The sequence below is a fragment of the Clarias gariepinus genome, chromosome 1, assembly GCF_024256425.1.
Source record: "Clarias gariepinus isolate MV-2021 ecotype Netherlands chromosome 1, CGAR_prim_01v2, whole genome shotgun sequence".
Classification (NCBI taxonomy): Eukaryota; Metazoa; Chordata; class Actinopteri; order Siluriformes; family Clariidae; genus Clarias; species Clarias gariepinus.
In genome coordinates, this window is record NC_071100.1 from 21,316,343 (window position 1) to 21,329,297 (window position 12,955).

At 34.5% G+C, this 12,955-nt stretch overlaps 1 protein-coding gene across 1 annotated transcript; it reads right to left on the reverse strand.

The window, feature by feature from the left end:
* Positions 1–1,034: 1,034 nt before the first annotated feature.
* LOC128526190 (butyrophilin subfamily 1 member A1-like) lies at positions 1,035–11,044 on the reverse strand. The gene is made up of 9 exons (XM_053497809.1): positions 10,923–11,044; positions 8,454–8,804; positions 6,840–7,118; positions 6,537–6,638; positions 4,985–5,011; positions 4,792–4,809; positions 3,559–3,585; positions 2,926–2,952; positions 1,035–2,182 (listed from the first exon to the last, which is right to left on the reverse strand). Exons 1-9 carry the CDS (start codon positions 10,975–10,977, stop codon positions 1,650–1,652), a joined length of 1,419 nt encoding a protein of 472 aa, XP_053353784.1. The 5' UTR covers positions 10,978–11,044; the 3' UTR covers positions 1,035–1,649.
* Positions 11,045–12,955: the final 1,911 nt, after the last annotated feature.

The following is a 12,955-nucleotide window of genomic DNA, read 5'->3' on the forward strand; positions in this document are numbered from 1 at the left end:
GTATTTCCTTTTCTTTGCATAAACACTCATTTATACAAATAGTCACATTCAGTTGCAAGAGTGGACTGATTCCTTAACAATCACATGAATAGTATTGGGATTTTGTTGAATATACTCTGCTCAAGATTTTTTGCTTCTGTTTTTTTTTTTTTTTTTTTATTATTATTGTAATGTGGCTATTTACTTCATAATCACATTGGACATAAAGATGCACCCTAAACTTAAAACGTGTCACCGAAATAATTAAAAATAACCATTTTTTTCATTACTTATTCTGGGCTTCGCTTAAAACTAGCCAAAAAAATAAATAAAAATACAGCTGGCATCCTGACCTACGTAAAAGTGCATGTTCTTTCTGCTGCTGAAATATTTTAAGCTTTGTGAAGGAAACAGAATTTCACTTCTTTTTCTAGAGGGTATCTTGTTTTATTTTTTAGAAATTATTTCTAATTTTAACATCATTTAAATCCTTTACAAAATCTTATATCGATGTATGATGGTAATGGGTCTCACCGAGCGTGGTGCATCTCAGATGCCCAGAGTTGGACAGGTGAGGCATTTTGTAGCAGAGCGGCATGACATGAAATGCACTAATCCACCACCCCTGCTTCTTCCAATTCGGTTTCTGATGAAAAAGAGAAAGTGTTCCTCTTTCTCTAGTGTTGCTCTCAACACACTTCATGCTTATTGTGGCTCATATTCCAAATGCAAGATTCAAGATTAAAATAACTTTATTAATCCCAGAGTGAAATTGCCTAACATTCCAAAGTCAATCATTCTTGTTTCCCACAATGTGATACACATTAGATTCAACACGTTAATGAGTAAAAATCTGATTGATTTCCTGCTGGACACAAGAACACATTATTAATAAGTTGCAGAAAAAAATCATAAATATAATCCAACAGAGTGACACAAGCACAGAAAAATGTGATGTTAGACTAGGTTTATTGTAAAGTTATAAAAATAATAAAATGCATCAAGTCTATAATAAAAAGGAACTTAAGGTTTAATACACCTTGAACACCACAAAGTACAAAACATTTAAAAAAATATTTACATATTTGCATCACAATTATTAACATATTTTTGTTACTATGGAGGTGGATTACATAGTGTCTATTTTACACTATAGTTGTGCATCTCTGAAATAAATCACTTCATTTTAAAATATTATTTTAATGTAATTTGCAGTTGTAGTGTGTGAAGCTCTGACACACTGCTAATGAAAACAGCACACAAACACTAAGTAATCCAGTAATCAGACTAACGTCCACGAATTTCTAGATATGGACTAACAGCATTAACCTGATCATAAATGCTGCCATCAGATACTGATATAAGTGTTACTGAAGTATATATATATATATGTCCTTTTTGTTTAAATCATCTTTTTCAGAAACTAGTGTATGTTTAAATGGAAATGTTATGGCAGCACAGTGGTGTAGTGGTTAGCCTTGTGGCGAAAACATAGTGTGTGTGCACTGAGATGGGTTGGCACCCTTTCCAGGGTGTGCCCCAAGTCCATGGGGTAGGCTTCAGACTTCCTGCAACCCTGTACAGGATACGTGTTATAGAGAGGGAGTGGGTTAGTGAAATTGATATTATAGCCTGTTTCAAAAAATGGGGTAGAATAGAAAAACAGATATTTATATATTAACAATGATCAATGGTGCTGAATTTTTTTCTCCGTCATTTAAACCAGGACTGAGACAAGGATAGAGTTTCTTTTCAGCGAAAGACTGATTAAAAAAAGAGTAGATGTGAGAGTTGGCCTCCACATCATAAAACGAGACCAGACCCTTCTTATAACTAACATACACCCCCACCTTCTCTGGTCTCTCTATCAGCGTGGGACGATTATCACGACCAGCATTAGCCCTGTACTCATTCTCTTTCCTCATTTCAATAGTCCAGAATCCATCCTGTGGAGTTACGGTAATGTCCCCTTTTCTGTTAATGTCTTCTCTCATGACTCCTAATATCCACTGAGTTTTCCTGCTTACCTGCACCTCATAATAAATTGCCTTTGAGAAACTCCTCTTTCCCGCAACAATAAGACATTTATTAAACCTCTCTGGGGTATCAAGATCTTGTGGTGTGTCTTCACATGTCACTTGTTTTTTATTCTCAGACACCTTGAGTTGGGGATGAGCTGTATCAGGATCCAGAGTCACATCCACTGAGAGAAACACAGACACTTTCTCATGTAACTAAACCAACAACTGAATGAATACATAAAACAACAACAATTATTATTATTATTATTATTAGTAGTAGTAGTAGTAGTGGTATTAGTATTATTATTATCATTATTATTATTTGTTGTTGTTGTTGATAATAATAATAATAATAATAATAACAATAATAATAATAATAATAATAATAACAACAACAACAATAATAATAATAATAATAATAACAACAACAACAATAATAATAATAATAATAATAATAATAAAATTAATAATAATAATAATAATAATAATAATTATTATTATTATTATTATTATTATTATTATTATTATTATTATTATTAATTTTATTATTATTATTATAACAACATGGTTATCCATATGCCTACACAGTGCATGTCTATAGAGTCTATAGCAGAAGTTGCTATTTTTCTCTTTTTTTTATGAACCATTATGAATTCTTTAGCATATTCTCCATCCAAATCACATGCATTTATGTAAATGATTTACAATGTACTATTTTATTAGAAAAGACTAAATACTACAGGCTTTTGTGAAGTGACAATATGGTTGTTTAACAAAGAAATGTTGTGACCAAACATCCTCACCACACACACAGACCCTTAATCATCCTCCTCTCTCACACACGCGTGCACACAATAAAGATACATTATAATATAGTAAAGTTTCTGATTTACCTATAATAGATATTATATAAAGTCATTCTTACCTGCACGGCTCTTCAATATTGCTAACACTAAAACATACAATTAAGGAGAATTTTACTTTTACAGTATATATAATACAGCTTGGCAACGAACTAAAGAGAGCCACAGAGTGTATATTTCACAGTAAATACTGGTTTTAAAGCCCTATTTATATTTTGGTTGTCATTATGTAACAGAGTTCGGTTAAGGTTACTCAGGTGATCCTAAATGAGTGTGTTGGGAGCTGTAGGCCTCAGGGGCAATATTCGAAAGCTGAGTTGAGTTTAGTGAGTTTGGTTCTAGTTCTTCCATTGACCTTACTCACTATACAACAAATGTAACTATATTAAAACTTTTCTTTTCTTTGAAATACTATCTTTTACATTGCTTTTCTTGGTGGAATATTTATGTGAGTACTATATTAGAGCTATAATATTTATAAGCTTTGAGATTTTTACATCTTACAATTTTCCTATTTCCAAATCTTCTTTCCAATTAATGTGATTTAAAAATAGTTCTTTACATAATAACTAAATTTTTTAATGTTATATAATATAATTTTTCACTTACAGTTTGAGTTTTTTTTAAAATTATTTTTCAATTATAAATAATAATAAAAAAATCCAACAGGTTTCATAAACTGTAGGTGTAATTACCTTCTTTCACACTCTCTCTTTGCAGCTCTGAGAAGAAAACATAATTCCTTTTAGAAACTGTTTGCTGGATACTGTTCAAGACTTAAACAATATTGCACCAGCAAGATTATTATTGTGGAGAAAGTAGCACAACAATTGTTGTTAACTGCTATAGAGTAGTGACTACTGTACTGAGAAACTGACAGGCAGCGGAAATGTAGTAACAAGTAATGAACTGTTGCTAGATATGAAATGTATATATACACAGAAAATACTGGTCAGGAAATTTTATGGAATTGTTTTGTTTCCTCTGCAAATTTTGGTGAAATTAATTTTTACACAATGAATACAAATATGCATTTTTAATTTCTGTATCACATATGGTTTTGAAGAAAACTGCATTAACATTGTAACGGGGTCCGCTACATACAGTAGACCTAGGCTACGATATTGCAGCATAAGCAAGAAAAAAAACTAGAAATGTTTTTCCACAGATTTTCATTTGTAGCAACTGTCTGATGCTTCACATATCAGTATCCAACAATAATCTGCCAACATACACAGACCCTCCATGTTGGCAACGTTTCACATTACGTGAATTCACGTAAAGTGAATGTCTTGCTCAGCTGTCCCACTCGCAAGGGAAACAACAGTTCTTGGAGTATCTGAGCTAAAGACCAAGTTAAATTGCAACCACCTTCAGATCACCACATATATTCCAGCTGTATATTGAGTATGGAGTGTGTTTAAGTAGCAGCTGCATGTTCTCATCTGTTTCCTTCATGTGAACTTCATGTCAGACAGATTTTGTGCAGCAAAACGTACTTCAAACTTAACAATGATAAGTTATTAAACAGTCACCATTTTGTTGGATTATGGTCACATCTGAGAGCAGAAAGCAATCATTTGATGTCACTGAAAAAGGTCAGACGGACAGCTTGTCTGAAACATTTAGGCAAATCTTCATGACTCCGATTAAAAAAATCTTCTTTTTTTTTGCCTGTTAAAACAGGTTCTATCCTTGCAACCATAGATCCAAGCAGCTGTGTCTGGCTTTTTGATCTATTAAAATCTCTGACAAGATTGTGGAGCTCTTCAATAAAAGCAGGTGATCTGCAATGGAGAATACTGCATTGTCTCAGTCATTTCTTTTATCTGATTTTTAAACCCAGAAGTTACGCAAGTGTCCTTTTTGTTTACAGTCACTGTCCTAATTTTAAAAGAGAATTAAAGAAGAAGTAAAATATTTCTTACCAGTAAATGTCCCCATCGCTGCAACATGTAAATTAAAGAATATTTTAGACATAGTCTAACCAAATATAGTAAAATAAACAAAATATGACAATAATGTTTAAATAATTTATAGACCCTTTCTAATTTCTCTGCTCATAGCCCTAAATAGATTTAAAGTCCAAAGAGTTTACAAACTCATGTGCAGGCTATTTACCATCTTCCACCCTCCGTCGCTGCAGTACTAAAAAAAAAATAAACAAGATCATGTTACAGATGTTTGTAGGATGCTGATTAATAGATAGCAACTTTTGCAGTCCTTGCGTTCTGTTTTTTATTGTATCCTTTTAGATTTAAACTTCTATTTTCTCTGTTTACAACATTTTATAAAATCATGCAGATACAATTTTCAGTTATGTTCAAACAGTGGAATATGCAATTACTGTGATTTTTTTTACTGTGGATCAGTTGTTGGTGCCAGGCAAGCTGGTTAGAAAACTCTTTTTCTAAAACTTTTGAAACTCTTGAGCTCTTCTTCTTCTTATTATTATTATTATTATTATTATTATTATTACTAAAATGGTTAAATATTTTAAACAATGATAAACATTTGGTTTATTCATTCTGCATTATTTAGAAGGATACTCAGAAGACAAAAACTTCTGATGGTGTCATCATGCAATTACCAACTTGCTATGCAACAGCCATTGTTGCTAAATATCTGTTCCAAATAATGGATGTTAAAAAATTTAACATGATAGCATGGACTGATTGCTAGAGACAGTGTTTAAGTTGGAATCGCCCCAGCCATGTAATTATTAATTGTATGTATAATATAATAATTGTTTAAATCCTTGTGGATTTTATTTTTTATTATTTTTTAAATTAGGGTTACATTTTCCATATTGGACAAGTAAGTTTGGGGAAAGCAGGCAACTGTGGGGAAAGTTTAACGTCAAGTCTTGCATTTACCATTGCACACAGTCACAATACTCAAGCTACTGTACATGCTATCCCAATTCTGTCATTAATAAAATAACTTCTCATGTTTTCAAGAAGGCCAGATGGAGACTTGTGTACTATTGACTATAGCACATGCTCCTAGCCCAGAAGGCCTTGTCCTACTCATACAGTACATACAGTACACTGTTCAAATAAATGTTAAGCAAAGATATGTTCATACTGATTTTTGAAGTCTATACCAAAAGCAGTAAAAAGGGGGGGGGGGGGGGGAAAAAAAGTAGTTATAATCCGTTAAGTTTTAAAAATACACCAGGACCCTCAGATACACTTTCAATTTTACAAGGAAAATAAGTAGTAAAATTTTCTTATCTGTCTGTAGATCTTTTAAAGAGTTTGACTATCACACTTCCTTCTGCTTTTGAAGATCTAACAGCATTTTTTTTTTATCTGTACCATTATTTAATTAAAAAATTATGTTTGGAAATCTCTTTACAGTTGTCTTTATATTGCAAAATGTATAAATATTTAAAACAAAGATTTTATTAAAACAATACACAGAGAGATTTGCATAGAGCTATATTAGTGTTTTTGCTGCTGCCAACATGTGATCAAATGAATCATCTAAATTACAGCTGTTACAGCCTAAGCTGAAATTTGTGTTTCAGAGAAGGAAAAAACTATTAAAATAGACAAAGAGGTTCTTTCACTCCCTGACTGGGGACCTGTGGACTAACACTATGGTATAAACTGTATTATAAATTGTACATATAATGTTATTAAGAAAAATAAATAATCATAAATTGTACCTTTCTTTCGAGAAACAACTGCAGTTACTATCCATCCAAGAGTAAAAAGACATGCTAAAGCTGAAACAGCAACAGCTAGCTTCCAAGTATCAAAGACTTTACCTAAAATGAAATCACATTTACCACATTGCAGATACTTTGTAACCACATTACAGTACAAGAATTAGGTGCAAACTACAAAACATCTCATTATGCACAGCAATGTATCAATGTAGCAAGGTAGATCTGATGCAAAATATAACTGTTTCATTATCAGGCAAAGAGTAAAAGTTTTTTATTTTTATTTTTATCTTTAACACTTACCATCAATGATGACCTCTGCCTCCATCATGTGATGGATTTGTTGAAATCTGCAGTAGAATTTGTTAGTGTCGCTATAATCATGAACAGTGATGCGGCGTTTCACACTGAAGCCCGCAGTCTCTCTGTGTATTTGTGTCTCTTCAGCAGTTAGAGGAGCTCCTTCTCTGTCCAGCCACAGAACCTCAGGTTCAGGGTTCCAGCCTCTGGACTCACACACTAGATTAATCCCACCTGAATTTCCATAACTCTCCATCGTGATCACTGGGTGGCTGCCCCGAACTGTAGTTTTTAAACAAAAATACTGTTTTAGTAATTTTAGTAAACAACTAAAACTTTATGAAACCTTCCCATCAAATTATATTATTTCCTGCTCATTTTTATTTTAATGATATAGTCTGTTCTATCTTTACATGGTCAAAACTACACACCTAATTAGTCAGTGTCACTGGTATTGGGTTGTTTATAAACTGAGCATTACTTTGATAAAAGAGTGGGATACCGTTGAAAAATGTTACAAATACAAGTTCCAACAGCTAGCATTGGCACTTTGCGCATGTCAGCTATGTAGAGGTATCTCCCACTTAATGTCCAAGATCCATTCTGTGAAAGCAGACCTAATGGAGTTTGGACAATAAGCGAACACCATAATATAGTATAGCACCGTAGGGTATGTAGCAAAGCTAAATGAGATTCTGCACTGTAGCTACTGTGTACAAGTGCAATATGCATAAATATTCAGCAATATTTCAGTAATTTTCCTCTATTTACCTCTATGTTGTTAATTAAATTTCATTTTCCTTCCAGATCAATACTTTTATTTTGACTTTTGCTGATGCTATTACTAGTACAGGTTTTACTGTGTTTGGAAGCCATGATGCACTTCATGGTAACATTTTTGTTAAAAACCTAAACAGAGAGATAACGCTAAAATTAAGAGATCGTTGATTTGCTGAAGTGATGGTTTATTTACAAGAGACACCAGATATTATAAACCTGTTATATGTGAGAAGCTGTTATGCATTATAACTTTTATGTCCTGTCTTCCACAGAATATTATACGATCAGATGGTATTAAGCAAAATAAATGCTTGAAGTAAATATTGATCTAACATTGTTTGATGGTGTATTTGCAATTTGTTATGGAATTATTAAAACAACGATAAGCCCAATGTCATTCTATCAAAATAATTTCAACCGTTAGAAATACCATTGTGTTTGGGTTGAATGCATTTGCAGCCCAATTATAATAACTATATAACAGTACAGTATATATCTGTAACTATATAACCATTAGAGGTAAGATGACAAGGTTATGGCCTTTACTAAATAGTTAGTCAATGAGTTATCATCCTTATAAAATACAGTAAAATATATAGGGTTTTCTACAGATTCAGTTTTTTGGTTACATTTTTTGACTGATGCTCTTAGTCAGTAAGGATGCATTTATGGATAAAGACTTGTTAAAGACAAAGAACTTGTTGCTCTGAACAAGGGCATTTACCAACTGCCCTTAAAAATGTTAATTTAATTAACTGCCCTTTAATGTTAAGTTAAGAAAGCTTAGTGCAGTATAACTGTCCAAGTAAAAACATTCAGTGCAGAAATTAATCTTACCCTCGACAATGACACTAACAACAACATCATCAGACCAGGATTTGTCCTCAATGAGACACTTATATTCTCCTTCATCAGAGACTCGGACAGCGGACAGTTTGAGTGAAGCGTTGCCTTTCTTTAGCTCCTCTTTAAACAGCGATGTTCTTCCTTTGTAAGTCTGAGCCTGATTTTCATTTCTGTCTTCATGATCATTATAAAAATGCACTGGAGAGAAGCCTGCATCTAGTTTGAACCACTCCACTGTCATGTCCACAGCACTGGTGTTGGGTTTGATAAAGCAGGGCAGGATGAGGTCTTCCCCAGCTATAGCAACAAGAGAAGATTCTGGACCAACCACCATTAAATCCTCTGTGTTGTAAGGAAAACAAATAAATTTCAAATGCCATTAGGAACTATGCTATTTATATACAGTATTACCTATATAAATATTATAGTTTTTTTACTTTCTATCACAACCAGCCTTTTCATCAATTTGATCCACAGTAATGCTTCTATTGGACATGCGCCAGCCTTTGCTCCCTATGTGCATCGTTACGCCTTGGCCTCTTATAACCCTGTTGCCAGTGCCTTGGATTACTTTTGGTTGGTCATCAAAAAGTTTCAAAATTTGAACATCCTACCAGACCTGGAGTTTTGGAGTTGCTCTGACCAAGTCATATAAACATCACAATCTGATTCTGGTCAAAGTCACTTAAATCCTTATGCTTGCCCATTTTTCCTGTTTCCAACAAAAAAAGTTCACGTGCTGCCTAATATATCCCACACACTTCAGGGGTGTCAGGACATACCAAAAGTGATCCAAGAAAGGAAAATTATGTGTATATACAGTATACTGTAAATATATATACACCACACACACACGCACGCACACACACACACACACACGCACACATCCTGTACATAATCTACTGCTTAAAGTTTGAGATATCTTGCTGAATGCATCCAAAATATGCAATAATCTCCTTTGAACAGTTAATGCTGAGATGTATCTCCTACTCATGATCTGTAAAGCCTTCATAAAGGCTCTAATTCGAGGTGCTATTAATTGGAGATTTTTGAGGCTGGTAACTCTAAATGAACTTTTCCTCTGGTTTTGCCCTCCTGGGAAGGTCTTCATGAGAGTTTCATCATGGTGCTTGATGAGTTTTGCAAATGCACTTGACACAGTACTGTTCTTGGAAGAACTATTACAGAAAGGCTGACCTCCATGTCTTCATATAACAACTGACTGTACTTGCACTTTGACACAACTTATTTCTGTAGAATAGTGTGTAGTGTGTGTGTGCTGTTTTAAATAAGTGTGGCTATTTTAATCATCACAATAATATTTACGGTTTGCAGAATATATTCCCATAATTTTTGTGCATTTCAAAAAAGTGTAGAGTGTACTTCTTCATCTAAATATGTTGTATAGGTGCTGCACATGGGCTGGACTTTACCTTTTAACAGTTTTCAGATATAATTTGCATCATCTACAAATTTTCACAGGTTACACTGTTATTTTTTGTTTAGGGCTTTTTTAGTATAATATTTATCCAGTAGAATGTTCCTGAAGGGGGGGCACAGTGGTGTAGTGGACTCTCGTCTTCTGACCAGGTTTGATTCCTGTCTCTGTGTGCATGAAGTTTGCATCTTCTCCCTGTGCTTGGTGGGTTTTATCCGGGTACTCTGGTTTCCTCCCGTAGTCCAAAGACATACAAATTAGGCTAATGATTTAGCTTTATTTCACTCTGTACTCTACCTACTGTATGGGGTTGAAAAAAAAGTAATAATACTTTGACGTTTGACTATAGACATATAGAATTGTGTTATGACATGGATTTGAGGAAGGGGCACCACAATACACTTACAATCAACTTTATTAGAAATATCTGTAGATCTGAACTTTCATGCATGCAAGTCATAACCTGACTACCACTCACTGCTTCATACCTTCCTGTGTAAAGAGGCTATTGTCTGTAAAACTGTCAAGCGATCATCAGTTTAAAAAATACTGAAACCAGCTTGTCTGGCATCAACAACCACAGCACAGGTACAGTAATATAAACTGTAATATAATTGGAATCACTTTCTCACTCAGTTTGGTGTCAGAATGGTCAAAAGCTTGACCTGCCTCTGCATGCTTTTCTCACATGTAGACTTGTATCAGGTGGAGGCTCTCAGATTTGTTTTTACAAAGAATTTCCTCAGAATTGTGGAAGAATTACACAACTTCTCACATCACTTTGTGCATAACAACACTTTCCCCCAATTGCTCAGTCAAGTATCCCAGTCCTGAGAGAGGAGACATACTGTACTGTACTGTACCAGGATTCAGTTAAGTAGAGTCACAAACCACTGTCAGTTTTTATAAGATTTTATAACAACTAAACTAAAACTGTGTGCAAAAAATGAGCTGGAACTCAAGCTTATAAATCACTTCCGGTAAATATAACACACACATGCACAGAAAGAGAGATTTCTTACCTGATTGTGATTGCATAAAGCTGTAAAGAATCAGGAGACACACACACAAATACATAATACCTGGGGGGAATACTCACTAATTTTAAAGTTATATTTTTTTAACCAAATCTCTCTGTTCCAAAATCTACACTCTCTTTGTGTGTGTGTGTGTGTGTGTGTGTGTGTGTGTGTGTGTACTTTCATTTATGTAACCTGTGTAACCTGTTTTTTTATTTATTTAAGAATAAACCTTTTTTCTTAAGAAGCATGCTAACACATGAGGAAGTATTTTTGTCATGACTCATGTAACTACACACTCCTGTCATCAGAATTTGAAGCTGCAACAGTTGAATATTTATTTATTCCTTTTTCAAAAAACCTATAAGATATGGAGAACATGCTATATATATATATATATATATATATATATATATATATATACAGTGGTGTGAAAAACTATTTGCCCCCTTCCTGATTTCTTATTCTTTTGCATGTTTGTCACACTTAAATGTTTCTGATCATCAAACACATTTAACTATTAGTCAAAGATAACACAAGTTAACACAAAATGCAGTTTTTAAATGATGTTTTTTATTATTTATGAAGGAAAAAAAATCCAAACCTACATGGCCCTGTGTGAAAAAGTAATTGCCCCCTGAACCTAATAACTTGTTGGGCCACCCTTAGCAGCAATAACTGCAATCAAGCATTTGCGATAACTTGCAACGAGTCTTTTACAGTGCTCTGGAGGAATTTTGGCCCACTCATCTTTTCAGAATTTTTGTAATTTAGCTTTATTTGAGGGTTTTCTAGCATGAATTGCCTTTTTAAGGTCATGTCACAACATCTCAATAGGATTCAGGTCAGGACTTTGACTAGGCCACTCCAAAGTCTTCATTTTGTTTTTTTTCAGCCATTCAGAGGTGGATTTGCTGGTGTGTTTTGGGTCATTGTCCTGCTGCAGCACCCAAGATCGCTTCAGCTTGAGTTGACGAACAGATGGCCGGACATTCTCCTTCAGGATTTTTTGGTAGACAGTAGAATTCATGGTTCCATCTATCACAGCAAGCCTTCCAGGTCCTGAAGCAGCAAAACAACCCCAGACCATCACACTACCACCACCATATTTTACTGTTGGTATGATGTTCTTTTTCTAAAATGCTGTGTTACTTTTACGCCAGATGTAACGGGACACGCACCTTCCAAAAAGTTTAACTTTTGTCTCGTCGGTTCACAAGGTATTTTCCCAAAAGTCTTGCCAATCATTGAGATGTTTTTAAGCAAAATTGAGACAAGCCTTAATGTTCTTTTTGCTTAAAAGTGGTTTGCGCCTTGGAAATCTGCCATGCAGGCCGTTTTTGCCCAGTCTCTTTCTTATGGTGGAGTCGTGAACACTGACCTTAATTGAGGCAAGTGAGGCCTGCAGTTCTTTAGATGTTGTCCTGGGGTCTTTTGTGGCCTCTCGGATGAGTTGTCTCTGCGCTCTTGGGGTAATTTTGGTCGGCCGGCCACTCCTGGGAAGGTTCACCACTGTTCCATGTTTTTGCCATTTGTGGATAATGGCTCTCACTGTGGTTCGCTGAAGTCCCAAAGCTTTAGAAATGGCTTTATAACCTTTACCAGACTGATAGATCTCAATTACTTTTGTTCTCATTTGTTCCTGAATTTCTTTAGATATTGGCATGATGTCTAGCTTTTGAGGTGCTTTTGGTCTACTTCTCTGTGTCAGGTAGCTCCTATTTAAGTGATTTCTTGATTGAAACAGGTGTGGCAGTAATCAGGCCTGGGGGTGACTACAGAAATTGAACTCAGGTGTAATAAACCACAGTTAAGTTATTTTTTAACAAGGGGGGCAATCACTTTTTCACACAGGGCCATGTAGGTTTGGAGTTTTTTTTCTCCCTTAATAACGTAAACCTTCATTTAAAAACTGCATTTTGTGTTCAATTATGTTATCTTTGACTAATAGTTAACGGTTTTTTATGAGCAGAGTGTGACAAACATGCAAAAGAATAAGAAATCAGGAAGGGGGCAAATAGTTTTTCACACCACTG